The sequence below is a fragment of the Electrona antarctica genome, assembly GCF_951216825.1.
Source record: "Electrona antarctica genome assembly, chromosome: 11".
Classification (NCBI taxonomy): Eukaryota; Metazoa; Chordata; class Actinopteri; order Myctophiformes; family Myctophidae; genus Electrona; species Electrona antarctica.
Window position 1 is genome coordinate 17788351 of NC_136792.1, and position 25925 is coordinate 17814275.

General features: G+C 42.8%; 1 protein-coding gene across 1 annotated transcript in view; it reads right to left on the bottom strand.

Annotated features, from left to right (window-relative positions):
* Positions 1-1235: 1235 nt before the first annotated feature.
* The window catches only part of pitpnm3 (PITPNM family member 3), a 108948-nt gene continuing 84258 nt past the window's right edge, over positions 1236-25925 (bottom strand). The window contains exons 12-20 of the mRNA XM_079514475.1: positions 24914-25062; positions 22255-22371; positions 11074-11190; positions 10158-10306; positions 8483-8632; positions 7315-7498; positions 6176-6304; positions 4722-5112; positions 1236-1574 (exon numbers count right to left, since the gene is read on the bottom strand). Of these exons, the coding sequence (XP_079370601.1) occupies positions 4795-5112; positions 6176-6304; positions 7315-7498; positions 8483-8632; positions 10158-10306; positions 11074-11190; positions 22255-22371; positions 24914-25062 (1313 nt within the window). The 3' untranslated portion in view covers positions 1236-1574; positions 4722-4794. The remainder of the gene's footprint in view (positions 1575-4721; positions 5113-6175; positions 6305-7314; positions 7499-8482; positions 8633-10157; positions 10307-11073; positions 11191-22254; positions 22372-24913; positions 25063-25925) is intronic.

Here is a 25925-nt window from a genome sequence, read left to right on the forward strand (position 1 = left end):
AAAATATGTTTGACACATAGAGCAGTTTGACTCGAGTCTACTATTTCAAATACAGTCCTAATAAATGCGTATACGTTTCAACTGATACAATATCCTGGTATTAGTGATACTAACACAACTCACCATGAATTAATTGACAACTAATGATAACCATAACATATATAACATATATTTTGTTTTTGTCTATTGGTCTGCTGTATTGTTCCTCTCCGCTCCTATATTTCAGCATCACCATGTTGTGTACATGTATGAAAAAAACTAAAAAACCAATAAACATATTGTTTAGGAAAAAAAAGAAAAGAAAAAAAATGATAACCATAACAATAAAAAAAAAACTCACACAGCTATATAGCAAGTTCTCGTTATTCTTTGCAACTGAATGGATCTTTCTACAGTCAATCACAATTCTGTAAACATTTTTGGTTAATTCAACATCTCTTTACAGCATACCGAATCATTGTCCTTGTGTCCGAGTCTAAGGGTGCTTTCGGAAATTCGCACTGAGCACACTGGTGTGCCCTCTTCTCGGTTGTTTATTCAGTGCACTCGGTGCGTTGTTGTTCGAAAATCTAGTGCGCTCCGCCTCGAGTGTGCTGAGTGCCCGCACTGACCGACCCTACTCAGAAGTTGGGGTTGTCCATTGTGCGTGGACTGCAGTGTCTTGAGCGCTCTCTGGGGGCTAAAGCTAATCATCACCATACAAGTGTTCATCATTTACCCTGGCCCATGTTTTAACTGGTCGTTCCGTCGTTCATAAATAAGCCACACTCGGTGCGCTCTGTGACGTGATCGCCCAGCACACTCAAAAAACGGAGCACATTCCTGGTGCGCTTATCCGAACGCACCCTAATACAGCAGTCATCAGGCTGAGGCAACAACAGTGGATATTTTGCAGCAAACATACAAACACAATTTTGTGTTTCTAAATGGAGAATCACAGCTGAATTGTGAACTACTGTACTTGGATAGTGCAACATCAGGAGCAGAGCTGCCCACAGGTTCAGTGCAGCCAGTGCAAGGCTATGGAAAAGCATGTTCTGCTTAACTGTTTCTGCAAAAGCAGAAAGGGGTGTGGGTGTGGAGGAAGTGGGGGAGACTTCATAGCAGTGAGGCTGAAGCAGCTGAGATCAAAGCCAGGTTAGGTTTGGTCAGCACTCTCAGTTTACACCACAAAGTCAATGTGAACAGCTTGAGCCCAAAGGCCATAGTGCTTCTGTGACAAACAGTATTTACAGCACATAGGATTACTGCACAAGTCTCTAACACTAGCTAGGGAACCTGAACATACTGTAGCCTCTGTGTGTGTGTGTGTGTGTGTGTGTGTGTGTGCGTGTGTGTGTGTGTGTGTGTGTGCGTGTTCTCTCACTCTGATGGCACTTTTTCTTTTTACTGCCATACCTTTCAAATTTAACCGTGGCATTAGAATAAATAATGTTCTATTTCAAACAAAATGTCAAATAATTCAGGCATGAAGACACAGTAACACTGATAGCAGGCTCAACAGCTGGTGAAGGAGTGGATGACCAACCAGGAGGGTTTCCCCAGGCAGCAGAGGATCCAGTTTACAAACAACACTGTCGAAATGAAAGAGAGAAATTAGTGAAGTGTTCTACATTATAGTCCACTTGCCAGAATGTGAACCCAGGCATGTTGAGTACACCAATGTTTTATGTTAGAAATGTTGAGTATGGGTCCCCAGCATGTAGAAACTGCCGGATGCTAGCTTGCATATGTTAAGCAATTTTCATAATTGGCAAATATGTGACCATACCATAATGGTATGGTCACATATTTGCCAATTATGAAAATTGGCAAATATGAAAATTTTCATAATTGGCAAATATGTGACCATACCATTAACAATTGTTGGTGGCGCGCCACACTGGCCATTTTGGAACAAAGACCATGCAGGCTTTGGTATCATCATAATCATGGGGAAATTTATATTCAGAACTGTTTCTAATAATAGCATTACTGTGCACAAATGTATATACCTAAATCTTTGTGTTTGAGCGCGCCACACAGGCCATTTTGGAACAAAGACCATGCAGGCTTTCGTCAGAGGTGGACGGTCTGGTGATGCGAGGTTACTCCAGTTGTAGCTTATCAGCCACTGGTATCATCATAATCATGGGGAAATTTATATTCAGAACTGTTTCTAATAATAGCATCATAGGACAGGTCACCCCATGAATATTTATATGTATTAGCGAGCGCACAGATTCTGATAACTCTCCAGCTCTAACTGTACACAGTAAAATCTGGAGTGTTACTTTAATTTTATCTCTGAAGAGATAAAATACTGTAGCATTCCATATTTTACTGTGTAACGTCCTATCTTTCTCAACCCCTCTCTCTGCTTCCCTCTGGAGATTCTGGTAAATGGTCTTGAATTCATAATTTATGTAGCTTTTTCAGTCTTCCGGCCACACAAAGTGCTTTACATTCAACAAGGAAGCAGCCATGTAAGGCTTGTTGGAAGCAGTTAAAGGTGAGCTAAAAAAAACAGTCATGCATTATTACATCAGCAGCAGGGATGCGCTGTGGATTTTCTTAATAATGGGGAAATTCAATTCATTCATTTCATTTGCATTTATTTACCTTGCAAACGTCACCTCTGTAATTTAATCAGTTCCTGAATCCATCAGCCACTGTTATCCAACTCTTTAGTTTAGACTACTTCTTCAGACAGCATGCTAAATCTTGCGCCATCCCTTACCCCTAAACTTCTTTGCCATTTTTTACTATTTTGAAAAACATTTTAAAATTGTTCAAATAGCCAATCTACAAGTCGATGTAGATCGGCTAGTTGAACAATTTTTAAATATTTTTCAAGATAGTAAAATATGGCAAAGAAGTTTAGGGATAAAGGGTAAGGCGCACCCAACATAGGGTCTAGACTAGACACAATGGACCGTCACCATTGAAATGCATATGTATCCAAGGTTCATTCCTGTTATTTCAAGCTGTGCTGCTGTGACACTCAACGTCGATCGGAAGGTTTTGTTAGCAAGGTTAGTGAAGTGAGAAAATTGCGAATGGCTGTGCGGGCTTGTGTGCATCTTCAAAACTACCAGGGCGGTGGCCTGGATAGCCATACCGTCAGTCAGCTCACCCCTGATCAGCAGATACTAACCAGCTATCATAAATACATTTGAGTAAGGCCATCACCGGGTAACTTAGCAACTTACACTCCTTTGTTCCCTATCTCCGCATGGCTCGACACCCGTCATGCGACATTGATTTGTGCTCTGGCTATTTTGTAGGCTTCTTTCCCCACCTGCAATGTGCCTGCATATATTTATATATCCATGCATCCAACGTCCATGCATTTACAACCTCCCACATCATACATTGAGTAGAAGAAGAGAAACAGAGCTGTGATTGGTTACTGCCGATCATGCGGCATGCAGCGAGGGTAAATACATGGATGGTAGAAAGAGCACGTAACACAGGTCCATTTCGTTCCATTTCTACCTCTCTGAAATGTATTAGCGCTACAGGGCTGACAGAGAACCTGTTGTGTGCCAGCAACACAATAAGCCATTTGAGTCAACACACCCTTCAATTTAGGACTGCGATGTAACATTAGTGTCCAGACAACCTGCCCAGCACAGAAAAAACACGGTCAGTGGCCACTGGCCAAAGATAAATCACTGTCTGCCTTCGTTCATAATGTACTGTTTGTGTGTGTGTGTGTGTGTGTGTGTGTATGTGTGTGTGTGTGTGTGTGTGTGTGTGTGTGTGTGTGTGATTGAGAGAGACACACACAGACAATAGCCTGAGCGACCTCTATTGTGTGACATTAGCGCGATAACACATTGTTTTATTGCTACGGAAATATCACTTCTTTCTACTAGGGCTTTAAGCAACTAGTCGACTATTCAACTAGTCGACTAGTAAATCCACTAGTCGACCTTGTTGGTACTAGTTGACTAGTTGATAAGAAAAAATCCTACTTTCTACCACTTCGACCATCTACAATACAAAGCCATGCCAAAGAAAAGAAAAACATCCCTGGGCTTTCGGACGCCAAGAGCCACACAGGGTCTATTAGACCATTTGTGGGTCTAATGGACCCACAAATGCTCAGTGGGTACTGTATGTACGTATCAGATCATCGCTGCCATATAGCAACGTGGGCGTGCTGTGTCGCTATTTGTTCAGCTGCCAAAGGCAATACAATCATGACATTCACCTGTCAATCAATCTTCCACACAAGGCTATGATTGATTAGACCAGAGGGTGGTGCTGCATGTTGAATGCTAACAAACATTGATGCTGCGATCTCGAATGCAAAAAACAGCACACTAAAGGTGGCCTTACACTAGCCGATCATTTTTGACGCTTGGGGGGTGCCCGACCGCTCAAAGCGCGATCGGGATCGGCCCGATCAACATCAAGCATGTTTGATATTTGCTCTGCCCCGCTCCGATTATCCTGTAGTGTGTGGTGCTATCAGATTTCAGATTGAAAAAAATCGGCTAGTGTAAGGCCACCTTTAATTTGATTCTGAAAACATTTGAGGTGAGAAATGCAGTAATAACAGGAGGCTTTCAACTCTCAACTGTCAGTAAGAAGTCGTAGATGATGATGTACGATAATAAGAGCGCCCCTCACTTCACACAGGTGTGATTTTATTATTTATTACTTTGAGGACCAATGTGACATTCAGGCAGGTCACCGAATACTCTGAATGTCGTTTACAGATGAGCTCTTACCATGGCACTGGACACGAAAACCCCTCCCTGTCTTCCACTTCTGTCTTCCATCTTTCCATCTGTTTTGTTGACGTCAGGGAGTGGTGTCACCACGGAGCATGGAGGCACGCCCCCACACTCCGGGCCCGCCTCCTCCGCCATGCTCCTTATCGGACTCTGGCTGGCTCTGGGCACGCTCAGGCTTGTGGTTGGTGGTACAGCTGGGGGGGTCAGGCTGCTGAACCGACATGGTCCTGCGCAGATGTGTGCGCTTACACAGGAAGTCAGGCTTCGCTGAGAGACCAAAGGAACCCTTCCTCAGGACCATACGAACTGAAGAGGTCTTCTTAGGTCTGGCCCTGTGGCCAAACTGAAGGGAGGAGAGGTGTGCTGCATAGCCATCGCTCAGGAACTACAAAGGCAACACAGAGAAAGGGTTTTGTCTTAGAAATAAGAGAACACTAAAGCCAATCCATATGTTTTATGTCCGCTGTCTCACTCTCCCGATGGAGATAGGTAATTGCTACGAGGTGTAAACTATAACAAAGATGGTGGCACATCTAGTGTCCGAATCAGCACACCACCTGTTTACAAATAACTTTACTAATGTCAACCAGTAGGTGGACACTGGACACCAGGGTCACAATTTCTCAATAGTAGGGAGACCACCTCTAACCATGGTAAATACTAGTGCTATTACGTACTGTAACATATAGATTATTTAAAATAATAATGTTTTATTAATTAAAATAACTCCTGAATTGTATCTTTAATCATAATGAGAAAAGTAAAATGGGTTAAACATTTAGAATGACAGGAGAGAACAAATACCTGAAAAAAGAAAATGAAATCATCATTATGCACGTCTTAATTACAGCCAGGTCAATTAAAACATGGAGGTGTGGCCAATGTCATTTTGCTATCAAGGGGCAAAATAGCAGATGCCGCATGGTCCCCTAAAATTAACATTTGAACACTCCCCCATCCATCCATCCATCCATCTTCAACCGCTTATCCGTAGTCGGGTCGCGGGGGCAACAGCTCCACCAGAGTGTTCCAGACGTCCCTCTCCAGAGCAACATTAGTAACTTCCTCCTGGGGGATCCCGAGACGTTGTGTTTCCTCCAACTGCGCCTTGGTCTGCCCCGGGGTCTCCCCCCAGTGGGACGTGCCTCGAGGACCTCCCTAAGGAGACGCCCGAGAGGCATCCTAAACAGATGCCCGAACCACCTAAGCTGGCTCCTTTCCAGGCGAAGAAGCAGCGACTCTACTCCGAGTCTCTCTCGTGTGACTGAACTTCTTGAGTGTCTGCATTCAGATCGTGACTTGTAAAATAGCGATTGCACATAAGATGGTGGCCACATAAGACCTGGAATTAAGACGTGCATAATATGGCCCATATTGTTAAAAGCCATATATACTGATGGAATAAATAAACGATTAAGAGGGTCAGACAAAAGCTGTACTACGTCTACCTGGCATTGATTCTGGTACTTCTTAGAAGGCCGGCCAACAATATAAATCTGGGAAGAGCTGAGGCCCAGCATGTTGTAAACAGAGATGTCCTTCATGGAGCCATAGGCGGAGTTGATCTTAATGTGACACTGTTAAAAGAGGAAACAAACAGGTGGAAATGTGTCTAAACACTTTGATAACCTATTCATAATGTATAACCTGTATAACCATAAGACAAGTGTCAAAAGATGTCATGTGTAATCCTTTCGGAAGCCACTGATGTACTATACTCAAACAAGACATTTATGCTTGAACGAAGTGGACATCTTTGGAACGAGCTGTCAGCTGTTTGTTTACGTCAAATGAAGGATGCGATTTATCAATGTTTTCATAAAACTGTGTGTAAATTCATACATCAACAGATAATAGCTACACTCAATTGAATTAAAATCCGTATACAGACCATGATCTGCATGCACATCCCTGTGCATGCATACTGTAGGTTGATAAATACCAACCAACGCTAAATGAGAGTTCACAGAATTTGACATCAAAATACATTAATGCCTCTGAAATAAAAAGCAGTGAGGCAAATATCCTTTGTTGGCAATGTAAAAAGAAGAGGCAAAAAAAGAAGCGATGATTGGAGTTTTTTTCATGGAATTACAATGCAAAAAGTCAGTAGCGTAAGTAGTGGAGTATCAGGGCTGAGGAAGACCAAGGTCTGGCAAGACAAAACTACAGTAAATTCACTGTCAAAGGTCCTGCGTACACTGAAAAGAGAAAAAAAATGGAGGTGAAGAAAGAAAATAGTAATACTTTGTGAGGTCAGAATGACCTCGACCTTTGACCACCATTTTCTAATCAGTTCATCCTTGAGCCCAAGTAGAAATTTGTGCCAAAAGTAATGAAATTCCATCCAGGTGTTCCTGAGACATCGTGTTCATACTGATGGGATATGGACTTAAGCGCATAGTAACCTTGACCTTACTTCTAATCAGTTCAGCTTCAGGTCTCAAGAAGAATGTGTGTGTGTGTGTGTGTGTGTGCGTGCGTGCGTGCGTGCGTGCGTGCGTGCGTGCGTGCGTGCGTGCGTGCGTGCGCAAGACATGGAAAAGTAATGTGGGAGTGTCCAGTATCTGCCAGTACAATGCTGTACCTCCTGCACAAGGTTTCTAAGGAAGATGGTCTTCTGGCGGAGAGGGTCATGCACCAAGCCTTCAGAGAAGAATATCATTCCATGTGGGAAGTTGTGTTGAGAGAGCCAGGACACCACGCGCTGTTTCTGCATGTCAGGGCGGCCTGTGATGTAAATAATCAGATATCCCAGGTCCTGCCAGTGCCTGCATGCAGACACACACATATTTAGTGTTGTTAAAGGACCACTTCACCACTTTTCAACCTATCTTCATATAATAGGTCCTCTCTAATAATCATGATAAAATGGCACAATTGTTTTCGACTCAGTCTGTGTCTCATAGGAGGGCTGTGGGCAGTTCAGAAACCCGTCCACCAGTGACATCATCGTTAGACAGATTTTTTTTTAAACAATATTTTTTTCAAAAAAGGTTTTGGAACATTTGTATTATCGTGAGAACGATAGCTTCCATTTTCGCATTGCAAAAGAAAGACTAGAAAGCCTGCAGTGGACGGGTTTCTGAACTGCCCACAGCCCTCCTTTGAGACAGACTGAGTAGAAAAGTAGTAGTAGAAGTGGTGCTTTAATGCAGTGCCACTTAATGCCAGGGAGTTTCAGTTTAGCAGAAAGTGTTATACTTCATTATTCAGAACGCAACTGAAAAGATCACAGGGAACACACAATTATACTTCTACTGTGATGAATTAGAATTTTGTCTACACTCTATAACCACATGAATCTCCCTATTATGGGGTGAACATTTTAATGAAAATGCATCCACAGATAATGCATGCACATCTGTAAACAAACTGCCTCGTGAATGGAATGCCTCCAATGCCCCTCTACTCACTGAGAATTGTGTGTTCAGGTTCAGGAAGAGCTAAAACAGTTACTTATAACTAATCAAAGGATACATCCGAAGTCGAAAATTACCACTCATTGAACAGGATCTTCAACCACTAGTACTTATTTGATTGGAGTCCTGTCTATAGGCCTACTAGTCCTTTTTCCCTCCACACCAAATATCATTGCAGATAGATGTCACCAAATGGTAAACCCAGGATAAGGACACTCATGTGGTTCTTCCTGGCTAGATAAGGTTAAACACACACAAACACGCACACGCGCACGCACACGCACACGCACACGCACACACACACACACACACACACACAGTATTGATACATACCTTACTACGTCCACAGCTCCGGGCCGGACCTTGGGGTCACTACCCATGATAGAAACACTGGCGGCGAAAGAGCCATCGATGCTGAACACCACACATTCCATCCCCCGTGGCAATACAGTCAGGTAGGCCTCCGCACTAGTTTGGTCCCCCCTGATCATATACAATACAATACAGTCAGGTAGGCCTCCGCACTAGTTTGGTCCCCCCTGATCATATACAATACAATACAATACAATACAATACAGTCAGGTAGGCCTCCGCACTCGTTTGGTCCCCCCTGATCATATACAATACAATACAGTCAGGTAGGCCTCCGCACTAGTTTGGTCCCCCCTGATCATATACAATACAATACAGTCAGGTAGGCCTCCGCACTAGTTTGGTCCCCCCTGATCATATACAATACAATACAATACAATACAATACAGTCAGGTAGGCCTCCGCACTCGTTTGGTCCCCCCTGATCATATACAATACAATACAGTCAGGTAGGCCTCCGCACTCGTTTGGTCCCCCCTGATCATATACAATACAATACAGTCAGGTAGGCCTCCGCACTAGTTTGGTCCCCCCTGATCATATACAATACAATACAGTCAGGTAGGCCTCCGCACTAGTTTGGTCCCCCCTGATCATAAACAATACAATACAGTCAGGTAGGCCTCCGCACTAGTTTGGTCCCCCCTGATCATATACAATACAATACAGTCAGGTAGGCCTCCGCACTAGTTTGGTCCCCCCTGATCATATACAATACAATACAGTCAGGTAGGCCTCCGCACTAGTTTGGTCCCCCCTGATCATATACAATACAATACAATACAATACAGTCAGGTAGGCCTCCGCACTAGTTTGGTCCCCCCTGATCATATACAATACAATACAGTCAGGTAGGCCTCCGCACTAGTTTGGTCCCCCCTGATCATATACAATACAATACAGTCAGGTAGGCCTCTGCACTAGTTTGGTCCCCCCTGATCATATACAATACAATACAGTCAGGTAGGCCTCCGCACTAGTTTGGTCCCCCCTGATCATATACAATACAATACAGTAAAGTATGCCTCTGCAATAACCTGGTCCTCCCTGATCCCATCGGAGAGACAGAGATTTATAAACAAGCAACATTATAATAGATGTGTTTGATGACAACTACCTGAAAGATTTATGCCCTGGCTGATAGTCCCGAAGGCCACACGGTGCCATTTCTTTCAGATTAGTTTTTTTCCGCAAATCTTCTCCACAATTATTTCCCTCCAGTGTAGACAACCATGTGTATTCTCTGATGGTCAGCGTCATTATTCCGACGGCACGTTGTTCCAACTCACCTCATTACTAATCCTGTCCCTAACCCTAACCGCACGCGAAGTGCACGTTGTCTGACTAATACGCCATCGTAAATTGCGAGCGGATCCTATTCTCCGATACACACGGCCAGCTGCTTCTTTTCATGTGACAGAGAGGAGTTTCACACCAGGTGGGCATAATGCGTGTGGAGGAACACGCTATCCCTCCCAGTTCTGCTCCTTGCTGAATAGGCACCCCGACCAACCCATAGGAGTTGTTAAGGCCTAAACCCTAGAACACTTTATGATACACAAGAAATCATCACAGTAGATTTCTCAGTTCAAATTCCACGTTAGGACCTGAGAGGGATAGTGATCTGGATACTTACTTCACAACCATTTTAATGGGGTACACTCCCAGGGTTAGCTTCTTGCTCTTGGGTATGGTGTAATTCACCCTGCCACTGCTGTTGGTCAGATCTGTGTCAAAGTGGACCCAGCGGCCAGACTGAGGTTGGGTCATTAGCAGAATGTCCACCTGAGTGTGGGAACAGAATGTTGCTTAATGTTGCTTATAATGACTACAAACACAAGCAAGGACTAAAAGCAGCAAGTAACATTTTATGATTAAAAGTCCCACCATCTAACCATTAACCTTCAACTTTAACCTTACACCGGGGCTCCACCGGGCGTGTCAGCGCTGCGTCTCCGTCTCCGTCAGGGAATGTTCCCTTTTTAATCAATGAAGGATGGCTCCACTGCCTGCTTTGCGTTGCGTTGCGTGACTGCTTTAAAATTGCCCCGGTTCGTTTTTTGACACACACACGCACGCAGCTATTGTCACGCGTCCAGTGGAGCCCCGGCGTTACAGTTGTAGTAGTTAGAAGGCTACAGCAGTATGATACTCAATATCAAAATGTGTTTTGGTACAATTCTGTTTGTCTAATATAACAACTAATATAATAATGTACTACCTGTACATAGGCTATCAGGATTAACCTATTTCACAATAGGCTAAACAATGTTTTACCTTAAATTTACTTTATTTTTAAACATGACTGCTCTAAAGGTACTGTACATTACCCTGTAACAAATATCAACTTTCTGTGTACTGAGTTGTCAGTGTCTCATTGCTGTGCATACTGCAGCTATAAACATTCATGTCGTCTGATATCGAGCCGTGAGGCTCAAAACGCCATTATGTCCACTATGGTGTAAGGAATCTTAATAAATATGTTTAAGCTGGTGCATTATTCAGTGTGCAGACATACGTTTAATCAATAGCAGTGTGTGCTGTAGCGAAACCTTTTCTCCGGTCAGAGTGACCATGTCCAACGGGCCGTACATAAAGCGTCCAACCAAGGTCTGAGGTCCCTCCTCTGTGGCAATGACGTCATTTACCCGGTGGTTGGCTGTGACATTCTTTATGCCGGGAAGGACACACACACACACACACACACACACACACACACACACACACACACACACACACACACACACACACACACACACACACACACAGAGAGAGAGAGAAAGAGCCAAATTCACAACGGAAATATACGACTGGCAGGTGTAAATGAAATGCGTAATGATATCGTATTTATCAGTCATTCATTCAGTGTATCTCATTTCGACTGCAGTCCTTTGGATTACTATCATATCCCTGTTGTATAGGCTATATCTGAATCATGCCTATATGGGGAATTAATTTGTTCTGGATGTAGCTCAATTGTATCGGATCACCAGCTGATTTTGACAGGCGGGTCTCGAACAGATCTTCAAGCTAACAGCGCAAGTATAATTATAAACGAAACGGACGGAATCAGGTCAGGGAAGCACCTGTCAACTTGCCAACTTATTTTGGCACGATTGCTTCACTTCTTGCTGAACGTCACGTTAATAAGTTAACTGATGTTTTAAGTTACTTTCAGTTTCAACCACACGACCAAATGCTATATTAAAAATCGGCCAACATGGACACAGGACAGATTTAATCCACCCCGGACCAGTTTTTTTTTCTTTCTTTTTTTTCTTGAGGGATTAATCCGTCAGAAAAGCTAGATTTCATCTGATCCAACTATAGTAGGGGGTAATACCGTCATGAAATGGCTAAAATCGTTACGCGGTGGATAAAAGCACCACATTTGGTACACACACTCTTTAGGGTGTATCTCACCATCTCAGAAGGGGTGCCCAAAATTTTAAAGGCTTTTTTTAGGGGAAAATCCAAAATGGCCGCCAGAAATTACCTATTATACCTAAAGGTGATATAATTCTGAAATTTGGACCGATTGTGCCAAGTATAGCCTTTACATTTATAGTTATTAGACTAATATTAAAATATTTGGCAAAAAGAACCCCTGACAAATGTCTTAAATATGTTTTATACAACTTTAAATGCCAAAAATGTACTTAAAAACCACTCGGAATGAGATGACCTTCCACATTAATCCCTTTCTGAGTAATATATTGTCAATGACAAAAATATATAATTGTTTTTAAAAACTTTTAAAAGACCATATGAATGATTACCAATAGATAATATATTGTAAAAATCTTCATATGACCAGAGATAAGCCCTCTATTGGGGCACAACTGCTATCGTCAAAAAATGGCAAAATCGTTACGCGATACAATCGATACAAGCATGACAATCGATACACTCGATACAAGCATGAGATTTGGTACAGATGTCCCTTGGGTCATCCTAAATCATCCTAGAAGGGGTGCCCAAAAAAATCTTTAACAGGAAGTGAGTTATGTAAAAGATTCAAAATAGCCACCTAAACTGTAGACAGTTGACTCAAAAGACACCAAAATAATCTCCAAAAAGCATACAATTTGGCACACATGTCCCTTGTGTCACCCTAAGACATCATAGAAAGGGTGCCAAAAACAATCTTGAACAGGAAGTGAATTATTGACAAAATTGAAAATGGCCGCCTACAGTGTTATTGGTGATTGACTCAAAAAGCCTATAGAATCTCATAGAAGCATACAATTCAGCACATATGTCCCTTGGGTCATCCAAAGACATCCTAGAAGGGGTGCCCAAAGGAATCCGAAACAGGAAGTGAGATATTGACAAAATTGAAAATGGCTGCCTACAGTATTATCGATTGTCTCAAAGACAACTAAAGAATCTCCAAAAAGCATACAATTTGGCACATATGTCCCTTGGGTCATCCTAAGACATCCTAGAATGGTTGCAAAAAGAAATCTTAAACAGGAAGTGAATTCTTGACAAAATTGAAAATGGCCGCCTACAGTGTTGGATATTGACTCAAAAAGCTTATAGAATCTCATAGAAGCATACAAGAGACACACATGTCCCTTGGGTCATCCTAAGACATCCTAGAAGGGGTGCCCAAAGGAATCTGAAACAGAAAGTGAGTTATTGACTAAATTGAAAATGGCCGCCTACAGTGTTGTCGATTGTCTCAAAAGACGACTAAAGAATCTCGAAAAAGCATACAATGTGGCACACATGTCCCTTGGGTTATCCTAAAACATCCTAGAAGGGGTGCCCAAAATAATCTGAAACAGCAAGTGAGTTATTGACAAAATTTAAAATGGCCGCTTGACGCTTACCCTACGCTGTTGACAGATGAAAAAGACACCTAAAGAATTTCATAAAAGCATGGAATCTGGTACAAATGTGCCTTGGGTCATCCTACAAGGGGTGCCCACATTTATTTTAAACAGGAAGTGAGTTTTTTGCTAAATTCACTAAAAACGCTAAAAGCGTATAGTGCTTGTTCCTAAAAGGGATTATTTGTTTGTTTGCATTTGTTTATTAAACCTTTTAGGAAGGGGCCATGTTGAAGAAATTCTAAATGGCTGTTTAAACTGTTGACAACTGCAGTCTACATAACCTGGTACATTTACACTACATCATCATATTTATTTGTTTTTCTTTACTTTACTCTTTGAATCTTCTTTATTCATCTAACTGCATATTTATTTTACTCAGCATCTTTATCTTACTCTGAATATTGTTATTTTACTCTCTCCATACAAGCAACAAATCTTGTACACGCACTCTTTAGGGTGTATCTCACCATCTTAGAAGGGGTGCCCATTAAAGGCTTTTTTTAAAGGAAAGGAAAAATCCAAAATTACCTATTACCAAAATTACCTATTATTTCTAAAGGTGATACATGTTGAAGAAATTAGAAGAAATTCTAAATGGATGTTTAAACTGTTGACAACTGTAGAATGTATAACCTGGCGTATTATCTTTAAATTTACACTACATCAGCATATTTATTTCCTTTTCTTTACTTTACTCTTTGAATCTTTATTCATCTAACTCTACTCAGCATCTTATCTTACTCTGCATATTGTTATTTTACTCTCTGCATCTTAGTTATTTTGCACTCATCTTGTTGCTTATGTTGGACTCTATCTTCTTATTTATTTTCTTCTAGCAACTGTGTGCCATTTCGCAACTACCAGCACATTGACATAATGCTGTGCAAGGTAACCCAGCATCCTGGCACCGTCTTTCTCGAACAAAGAGGCAGCCTCTGGCAAGAGTGTGAATAAAAGTGTCCACAAATCAGCAACTTTAATCTGTCCATATTTCAGGCTTCGATCTGGACCAAAAACCAGATTGGTAAACTGCTCAATCTGAATGTTGTAGCAGTGCAGCTTGTGTGGGAGGAATGTTTTCCATTGAGAGACATTTTTGAGCAGGTCCTTCCTTAGATCATTAACATTTTCAATGTCAGTTGTCTTGCCATACAGAACACATGTGCATATTTCAAGCACTGCAAAACTGTTTGATTCCTGCCTAAGCACTTCAAAAGGATTAACCATCAGTTTTCTTTTGTATCACATGCTTTAGGTGGCCATTTTCAATTTAGTAAATAACTCACTTCCTGTTTCAGATTATTTTGGGCACCCCTTCTAGGATGTTTTAGGATAACCCAAGGGACATGTGTGCCAAATTTCATGCTTTTATGAGATTCATTAGTTGTCTTTTGAGTAAATCGACAACATTGTAGGTGGCCATTTTCAATTTAGTCAATAACTCACTTCCTGTTTCAGATTAGTTTTGGTACCCCTTTTAGGATGTCTTAGAATGACCCAAGGGACATGTGTGCCAAATGTTATGCTTTTTGGAGATTCTTTGGTGTCTTTTGAGTCAATCGACAACACTATAGGCGGCCATTTTCAATTTTGTCAATAACCTACTTCCTGTTTCAGATTTCTTTGGGCACCCCTTCTAGGATGTTTTAGGATGACCCAAGGGACATGTGTACCAAATTTCATGCTTTTATGAGATTCATTAGTTGTCTTTTGAGTAAATCGACAACATTGTAGGTGGCCATTTTCAATTTAGTCAATAACTCACTTCCTGTTTCAGATTAGTTTTGGTACCCCTTCTAGGATGTCTTAGAATGACCCAAGGGACATGTGTGCCAAATGTTATGCTTTTTGGAGATTCTTTGGTGTCTTTTGAGTCAATCGACAACACTATAGGCGGCCATTTTCAATTTTGTCAATAACCTACTTCCTGTTTCAGATTTCTTTGGGCACCCCTTCTAGGATGTTTTAGGATGACCCAAGGGACATGTGTACCAAATATTATGGTTTTTGGAGATTCTTTGTGTCTTTTGAGTCAACTGTCAACAGTTTAGGTGGCCATTTTGAATTGTGTCAATAACTCACTTCCTGTTTAAGATTTTTGTGGGCACCCCTTCTAGGATGTCTTAGGATGACCCAAGGGACATGTGTACCAAATATTATGGTTTTTGGAGATTATTTTGTTGTCTTTTGTGTCAACTGGGTGGCCATTTTGAATTTTGTCAATAACTCACTTCCTGTTTAAGATTTTTTTGGGCACCCCTTCTGGGATGTTTTAGGATGACCCAAGGGACATGTGTACCAAATGTCATGCTTTTATCCGCCGCGTAACGTTCCAGACGGTATTACCCCCTACTACTATAGCTGTTTCCTCATCAAGGTAAGAGTTATTTAGGCTATTCTGTGTGTCTCGTCTATGTGATCAATATACATTATTATAAATTAATACCACAACGCAAATGGAGGCAGATAGGTGCTCATGCAGCAAAGGCAATAGTCTATTTAAATCATTAGGCCTGCGTGAAACTTGAATTGGCTCTGTCAATTAAAGCATCTGTCAACATGCTGATCAGCGACCTAATAATTCAGCTCTGAATGCAACTATAGCCTACAAAATAAACCAGTGGAATTTGCATCAGCATAACATAATAAACACATACATAAATAATCACATTTTCTTCTTTTATGTATGTGTGTGTTGACAAATGCTGGTCACATATATATTTTTTGAGGTTTGGGGACTATAAATTGATTCAGCATGAAGACTAAAGCCTTCTAAATAAATATACGCATGCCTTGATCACTGGTACACCACCCTCTGAGCTGACTTGGATCTGAGCCCGTCAACAGGAGCCAAGTTCAACTTCAAGTTCATGAATTGCACACATAACGTGGCAATCCTCGTAAATGTCCGTACACTCACAATATGAGCGTAAATGCCGTTGTGAATTTGGCCCAAAGAAACTAAAATCCTTGCCAACCAGGCAGCTACTACAATGTTGCATATGTTTCTCTGTCTGACTGTGCATATCAAGGTCGGTGATGAAGAGTGCACCAAAAGGCCTTACCAAAAGTGTAAGACTGTCAACTCTCGTTCGCTATACCTCATATTTCTCAATGAACAGGGTAAGTACTAGCCTGGCTAATAAGCCAGACCCAATCAGCCATTGGCAAAAAAAAATTGCCATCCCGCGACAGTGTTGTGTGATATTAGTCTGGCTTATTACCTCCAACAAAGCCAGAAGAAAAGAAATATGATAAATCCCATAATCCCAGTGTTCGATTCCAATGGAAAATCACACCCGTGTGAAGTGAGTGGTGCAACTCCGTGTGGGGGTCTCCGCGGGGTCCCCGGAAGTTCCAGACCCACAGGAACGCGCCCAGGGTGCCGGCCCGGTTCCGGCGAGCTGCCCCACGTCCAAGAAGATAGAGAAATGAGAGAGTTACCATGTTGGGGTCCCAGGGGGTCCCCGAAACATCCAGACCCCCAGGAGGGGGGCCCAGGGGGCCGGGCCGATTCCGGTGAGCCGCCCCACGTCCGAAACGGTTGAGAAATGACAGTTACCATGTGGGGGTCCCCCAGGGGGTCCCTCTACTGTACTGTCACTGTACTGTACTGTCACACCTGAAATCATACAGTTAATGTGTGTGTGTGTGTGTGTGTGTGTGTGTGTGTGTGTGTGTGTGTGTGTGTGTGTGTGTGTGTGTGTGTGTGTGTGTGTGTGTGTGTGTGTGTTAGGCTGCGCAACAGTGACACTTGGTTGTGAAAACCAACCAAACGCAATTTTCGTGCTCGGACAGACCCAGCCAGGGACCCAGCCAGGGACACACACACATAGCTACTTCATGGAGTGGTTGCACCACTCAAAAATGAAAAAGCTTCTCTGCAGCAGCCAATACCTTTTTTTAAAGATTATTTTCAGCATTTCTGTTTCAAGATTCAAGATGTTTATTGTCACACAGATGTACAAGTACATGCATTGTGAAAAACTTGTGCTCCACGATACACATAAATAAAACAGCAAATAAATAACAATACTAAAGCTATCTAAAAAGTTTTAAAAGAACTCAGACAGCATACAAGGCCGTAATACCACAGAAAAGTGCATTGTCTTACAGCCTGGGGGAGAAAGCTGTTTTTCAGTCTGCTTGTGATGGCCTTGATGCTCTCGTACCTCTTCCCTGGGGGCAACAATGTGAACAGACTGTGTTCTGAGGGACTTCTTGAGGCAGCGCTGTGTGTACAGCTCCTCCAAGCTAGGCAGCTGACACCAGTGATGCACTCAGCTGTGCGCACCACCCTTCTGAGAGCCTTATGGTCCCTGTTTGTGCAGCTCCCATACCAGCTGGTGAAGCTGCAGTGCTCATCAACAGGCTCTCAATTGTCCCCCGGTAGAAGTTCCTGATGATTTGTGTACTCAGGCCAAACTTATTGAGGCACTGTTGCGACCACCACAGTCGTGTGTGCCTCCCATTTCAGTTTTTCGTGTATGTTCACCCCCAAGTACTTGAAGGTTTCCACCCTCTCCACCACAGCGCCGTTGATGGTGACAGGTGGTTGTGGGTCCCTCCCCAGCCTGTAGTCCGCGATGACCTCCTTGGTCTTGGAGACGTTCATCAGGAGATGATTCTCTTCGCACCACTGCTCTAAGTTGGTCACTTCCTCCCTATACGCTGCCTCGTCGTCTCCGGTGATCAGCCCCACCACCACTGTGTCGTTGGCAAACTTCACGATGGTGTTTGAAGCATGTGAGGCCACACAGTCGTAGGTATAGACAAGACAGAGTACAGGAGTGGACAGATAACACATCCCTGTGGTGCTCCTGTACTGAGAGTCAATGGGGAGGAGGTGCAGCTCCACCTGGGGGCGGCCCATCAGAAAGTCCAGGATCCAGTCACACAGAGCTGTATGCAGACCCAGATTCTGAAGCTTACTGACGAGCCAAGATGGTACTATGGTGTTGAACACCGAGCTGTAATCCACGAAGAGCACTCTCACATAGGTTCCTCCCCTCCAGGTGGGAGAGGGCAGTATGAAAAACATGAGAAATAGTCGAACTGCAAAGGGTCCAGGGTGGGGGGAAGCATAGAACATATTTGTGCTTTAACCAGTTCCTCAAAGTACTTACTGGCTATAGGTGTGAGGGCTATGGGGCGCCAGTCATTGAGACTGTTCACTTTCTGCTGTTTGGGGATGGGTATAATGGTACTGGACTTGAAGCAGGTGGGAACAGTTCTGAGAGAGAGGGGACTGATTGAATATGCCCGTAAACACCCCCGCCAGCTGGTTCGATAGAGAGTGAACAGAGAAATGTGTAGGGTGGGAGAAAGCGGGGAACACAGCAGCAAGTAGCCTTGGGTTGGATTTGTTCCAAGCCAGCTGAGAGAAAGACTAGCATTATTTATGTGGAATAGACTCTTAACAAGTGATCCACATACAAAGCACTATTGCATAATGGACAATCATAACAATCATTGATTCATTTGGAAGGCCTTTTAGTCTTGAAAGGGAAATAACAATTTCCAGTGCTGTTCAGCTACTCAAAAAGTATTATTCTTATTTTTAAAATTTTTTCACATACTGTACACTACAGTTCTGTATGAACTCATAAGGCCAGGCTGACTTTTATTTGTTTGCAAGACAAAGGGCGGCTCAGGAGGTAGAGCAGGTCGTCCAATGATCCCTGGGTCGGCGGTTCGAATCCCGGCATCTCCTGTCCACATGTCGAAGTGTCCTTGGGCAAGACACTGAACCCTACATTGCCTCCACCATTGGTGTGTGAATGTGGGAAGTGAGGACGCTGGCGTCGACTGTTCGCCGCTTCACCTCCCAATGTATGACTGAATGAACCATTGTAAAGCGCTTTGAGCACTTGGAAAAGCGCTATAAAATGCAATTCATTCATAAAGGGAAGAGCGCACGCCAATGTTGCTGAGGTGCTGACCACAGCGAAGAGATCAAGTTTAAGAGATAAAGAACACACCTAACACATGTAGGCTCAAAGCAATGCCAACTTATTGATCAAAAATGTCATCCTCAGGGTATGTTTACCTTAAAATGTACTGTATTGCATTGCATGTATGATTTGTGTTTGTTATTATTATTATGATTATTGTTATTATTATTATTATTATTATTATTATTATTATTTGTCAAATATGTTTTATTAAGGACAAGATTACAAAATGTAATACTGGTAAAAATGTAATTCAAAGGGAAACAATATCCTGTTTTAAGCAGGGCTGTGATTGCCACTCATATATTGTTGGATCACACTAGCTAATGAAGATGATGTAAAGGATTTGTCATCTAATGATGCAGTTAAGTATTTCCAGCTGGTATGATATTTGCATGTTGATTAAGTTTGTTGATAATTAACCGGGCCACACTGATACAATCAGAATCAGTAAATGTGCGTGTGCACGCACGCACGCACGCACGCACGCACGCACGCACGCACGCACAGTATAGTTCTCTGGCCTAACTCTGGTTGACTACTATAGCAGTCATAAGATATACTGTAGTAGAATTATGTTCACGGGGGTGGAGTGTGTGTGATACTGTATAGGGATCAGAAGATTGATGGTTTAACCCTTGGCTAAGCTCACCTGGTGTATGTGTTGAAGAGTAAAGCGGGGGCTCGCAACTCACTTAAAATAAATTATATATAGGTAAAAAAAAAGTATACGTTTCGACCAGGTTAGTAGGTACGTATATAAGGTATATATATTAATATATACTTTTTATATACTTTTAAATTTTGTATACTGTACTTGTGCTGTTTTGTCGCAAATAAATATCTTTTGGAGCATTCAAAAGTGAGTTGCAAACCACCTGAAGGACCCTCAGGGGTCTGCTTCCAATGAGCAGATTGGTGCCTTGCATGGTCTCTTTATACCGTCGGTGTCGGATGTCTCTAACGGACATTGTAAAGCACTTTGGATAAAGGCACCATTTACCATGTATAGCTAGTATATACCATACATAGACTGTACAGGTTTTGCAGATACAATTTTGTATAATTATTTAATTATAATGCTATGTATGCTGTTTTGTCTTTCAATTTAGCTTATTATGATTATTTTGGTCTTCTTTGTCCACACCTTAAGTTGAAAATAAATGAAAATAAATGTCACTGCATGCTATGTTGCCACAGCTGTTATTGCAAGTGCATACAGGTATGACGAATAAAAGCTGGAAATGGGAAAAAATGCCATGGCCCCCTTCTCACCACAATGTGTAAGCACTGTACTGCCCCTTCCATTAGTGTTGAGTATGGTATATTTAGTCTGAATCAGGCTACTGCAACAAGGGCCTATATTAGAGTTCTATTACAGCATTTTCTCTGACTTCGTTTAAAAATATATTTAACACATTAACTGCCAGGTATTAATTAATTAATTATTCCGCTACTACTAGTGAATTTCAGTGAAAACCGTTGTTTTGAAGGCCCACCGTGACCCGAGATGTGAACCAGATGTAAACATACGATGTGTGTTGTGACGGACGATCGTCTTTTCTTTCACCCGGAAAATAAATGTTGTAACTGCAATCATCGGTTCTTTAGTTATGGGCCATTGAACAAAGCTTGTTTTGACCAGCTTGTTGCCCGTTATCATTTTGTGGAGTTACAAAACAAATGGTGAGTTATGAACTGTCTTAGGTCAACATGGCCAACGTGAAATTGCGCGCACACACCCGACTTAATATTTTGAGGGCAAAAATACGAATTAATAGAGTGGACAGTGATGTCACTGTTATGCAACACGGAAGTAGTACAGACTTGAAGCTGTTCATAAACCAGTCAGTCAGTGACATCACCGTTGAATCCTTGATGTTACTCTTCCTGCGACCGGTAGCCTCTGTAACCAGGCTTTCTTTTCACCGTCGTTTTGACTCTTTTTTTCTCCTTCTTCCCCATGGGTTAGGTTTAGGTTAGGTTTCTGGTTTAAGGACTTCAGTGTTTTGTACCATACTATTGTATGAGTACCGAACAAAGAATGTTTGCTTTCGCCATCTTTGTTGAAGAAGAGTCTGGGCAATTAAGGTTTATCTTACTAGATGTACTAAAAGTTTCTCAATCTTATATTTAGATTTAGTCTGGCTTAATCCAGTTGCACCGTCGATAGCTTCGCCACTGGTGACAGCAGACTGCTGGGCAAGCGCTGGCGCTTTGGCATGGGGGGTCAGATCAACATATGGAATGAATACTGTACTGGCCATAATGGCACGTGTCTTGCGTGTACAGGGTTTGATGAGGTCAGATCAACATATGGAATGTCAGAACAGGTCAGCTCCATATATGGAGATCTAAGGGTGGTAGCGGGGACAGTGTCTTGAGTGTACAGGGTTTGATGAGGGCCCAGGTAGGGCCTTCATTTTCGGGCCTGTTGAGAACAGGTTACAGGTCGGCCCGCGCAACACTAATGTGTGCGCGTGCTGCATAGGATGTAAATCACTGTCTGTGTTGAATTGAAAGGACATAAATTGCCATCCAGAGCAGTCACTGTGTTAAACGAGTCGGACATCCTAGCTTCTAGATTGTGCATGTCCAAAGACTAGTAATACAATATCTGAATTTATAATTGAACAACAGCTTCTGAAAGCCATTTAACTTCAGAGCATATCAATTTACATCTGTGTCAACTAGAACAGCAATAAGTTCTGTTAAAACCTGATTTATTATTCGACAAAGTCTGTGACGTCTATCTAGACAAAAATAACGACAATAAAAACAACTGACATATTTTTGACACGTCGCGCAACACTTTGTCGCATGTCCATTTCACTGAAGCATAAATAAAGCTTTCCATTTGGTGGATCAGCAGGTGGTCTCCTGTAATCTGACATGTCCTTTATTGTCAACCATGATTAAGTAATGATGGCTTTCTTACCTTCAATTTGACTTGTGTTCTCCTTCTGAGCCATTTTTCTCGAGGGCTGGAGGGGGAGAAAGGCGCCAAGTCCATGTTGCCAGCCTCTTGGGTCTTCACACAGTCATATCGCATCAGCTGCATTAATCCCCCATCACACACACACACACACACACACACACACACACACACACACACACACACACACACACACACACACACACACACACACACACACACACACACACACATTTGAAATGTTTATTTATGTCCACATAATGAGAAGTACAGGAATACCTTGTACAAAGGACATAAACACTGCCAGTGCAGTTTGACAATAGGAGAGCAGCCAGTTACAACGTGCATGGACGGCAAAGCATCGTTAAATACAGTACAGCTGACATGTCGGACACAGGGCAGCAGACATAAATCATGGATAAAGGAAACAACGCCTCCTCCAAATTGAGCGGCTTCCTATAATGGCTGAAACTGAGCAGTACGGTACTCGCTAACTGCTTGGCTCTCCTTTTGGAAAGGCCGGCCATTTGTAAGCCCCTCACAACCAACTTATGCACATGCCCTAGGCTGCCAAAGATAAAAACTAAAAGTTTACATCTGTAGCCTAGCTGTGAGATGGTCTGCACTAGCTGCTGATACTTCAGCACTTTGGTTAGAAAGGCTTCTTCCAGGCTATAGTCAAAGGTACAGCCGACCTTGAGAATGAACACCTCTCTATGGTTTTCATTTACAACAAGGACATCAGGGGTGTTAGCTGAAATGTTAGAGAACACAGAATCATCATTACACAGGTTAAACATCCTCGGCTTCACAGTAGAATGCGTATAAAGCATGATGGAGGACCTGAAAATGGAAGAGATGTCTTTCGATATCAAATCCACTATTCTGTCATGCCTACTTATGTAGAGGCCCCTGTAAACATGGCAAACATTTAAGATGTGGGACATGGTTTCAGCTATTTGTTCATGGCCATGATGGATACAGTGAGGAGCATGATTGCCTGGAAACCAGATGGAGAGATTAAGTTTAGAAGGTAGAACCTGTAATCTCGCTTTCAAAGTAAAAACAACAATGCACTCATCAATGGCAACACACAGAGTGAGAGACAGAATGGTCCGCGGCAAGAAGACATGCAGTCTCAGTCCAATGTTGTCGCTGTCTTTGTTGTTGTGCCCATAGGAGGCGACCTCGGGCATTAGACAGTGGAGGTTGATGCTCTGTTCCACACACAGACACAGACACACACACACACACACACACACACACACACACACACACACACACACACACACACACACACACACACACACACACACACACACACACACACACACACACACACACACACACACACACACACACACACACACACACACACACACACACACACACACACACACACACACACGTGACACACAAATGTCTATTACTGTGGGCTGTGAGGACCAAAGGTCCATTGGTATCCTTTTACAGGATATGGATATCGATTGGAGCTGAAAACCACTGATCAGATGTAATGACCGGAAGGTTAATTATCTTCTCAGCCGTGATCAGAACACTACTTTTGCACTCTCCCTCACATTTCTCCAGCACGGTGGACTGCAGTAGCAGTGTGAAATTAGAGCTCATTGAACAAAGCTTTCTTTTTTTTTTTTATATAATTTTTATCCCACGATTTTGTAACCCATTTTCACCCCTGTGTCAATTATCTAATGTGATCCTGGGCTCTACACACCCTCCGCCAGCCTAGTCCTCATATATGGGGGACATGGGGAGAGCAACGGACTTGAACTCATGCTTCCTTCATGCCTGAGTGTCCAAGTTGCTCCTTTACACCTGACAGGGGGGGAGTTTCCCTGGTTGGACGTAGCGCGTGAAAGGAACACGTTATTCCAACCAGTTCCTTTCCCCTCCATCGAACAAAGCTTTCTAATGTCCATGTGTTAAAGCTGCCAGACTGGCTGGAATGGCTTGGGCTCGACATGGTGTGCTGCGTTTTCATTCTGCTGTGTCTTGGCATCTGAGGATTCAGTGACTGCATGGGTGGCTGCTTCAAAGGCTCATACCCGCATGCACAGAGGAATGTCACATAGACAAGCAGCAGACATGCAGATACCATCTAAAATCCACATCACGTATGCATGCTACACTATTACAAATGAAACGAATCTGAGGATTATACTGTGTGTATGGGAAAAAGATTACATATTAAATTCATCTGCAGTTTTTGGAGATCATTTAAAGCAGCTCCTTTGATAAGGGCAGATAGTGGCAATAGCTATGACTATGAGGCTTGTTCAGTACAATGCTTACTTATTTACATGGCAAAATCAGTTAAATGGATTTTGTTTTATTGTTATTTTAATCTGTTTAAGTGAAATTTGAACCTATTTGCGATGCGAAAGTCGTCTAGCTCTATAGCCAACACCAACTCGGGACTCCTGAATCGCTGCCCTCCAGTGTCCACTCTCTCCTATCCAACATCAGGGTCTTGAGCTCTACAATGTTTAGCTAAAGGGGTCTTCAACGTTTTTCAGGTCAAGGAAGGACCCCTTACCTGCGCAACAAGCTGTTGTGCACTGATTACTCACGGTGGAGGTGTGAGACACAATTCTTTTTTTTTACGTGAACCATAAAACATGACAACAAACTACAAACCTACCTGCCGAAGTACAAAGGCTGCGACATCGGTGGACTCCCAGTAGGAGGCGTGGAAGAGGTGAGGCAGAGCCACCGTGGGGAAGGAAGTCAGCACGTCAGGGCAGTACAACGCATAGTCCAGCCGCTTGGAACCCCACCATCTGTTGGAGACTGAACAGCATGCACATACACACATGAGAGAGAGTTCGCGCACACACACACACACACACACACACACACACACACACACACACACACACACACACACACACACACACACACACACATGCACAAACGCACACACGCACACACACACACACACACACACACACACACACACACACACACACACACACACACACACACACACACACACACACACACACACACACACACACTGTTTAGAACAGGCAATCAGCTTCCATGAACGATTAGTAAAATTCTCAAAAATGTTTTTGTTGTTGCAATTTAATTATTCTAATCCTATCACTAATTAAATCACACACACACACACACACACACACACACACACACACACACACACACACACACACACACACACACACACACACACGCATTAAGTTTTACTATGCGGTGGAAGTTAAGTTAAGTTGGGTTATTATTTGTATATGACCTGGTTACATTTGCAATTTTGCATATACTTTCTGCGTTAAATTAACAGTGAGGATTTTACTGTGCAGTATAAACAATCAATCGATTCACCTGTTATCACTGTATTAAATAGACGAAATCAACCGTTATCAGGACATTGGAATACGGCCAATTTGGCCATACTGGCATACTAGACATTGTGGTGTCACGTGTCATTTCCAACTCTATTGTTGGCGCATGGAAACTAGGGGCTACTAATATATACTATTCTCTGCCTATCGGGACGTAACTCGGATGGCGCTGAGTTGGGTCTGGTGGCCTTCGCAACGCTCGGTACGGCGACTCGCTCGGCTAGCGCCTCGCTCGGCGGTGCCACCAGACACGGCGCACCTCCGTCATTGACACCAGTGACACAAAAATAC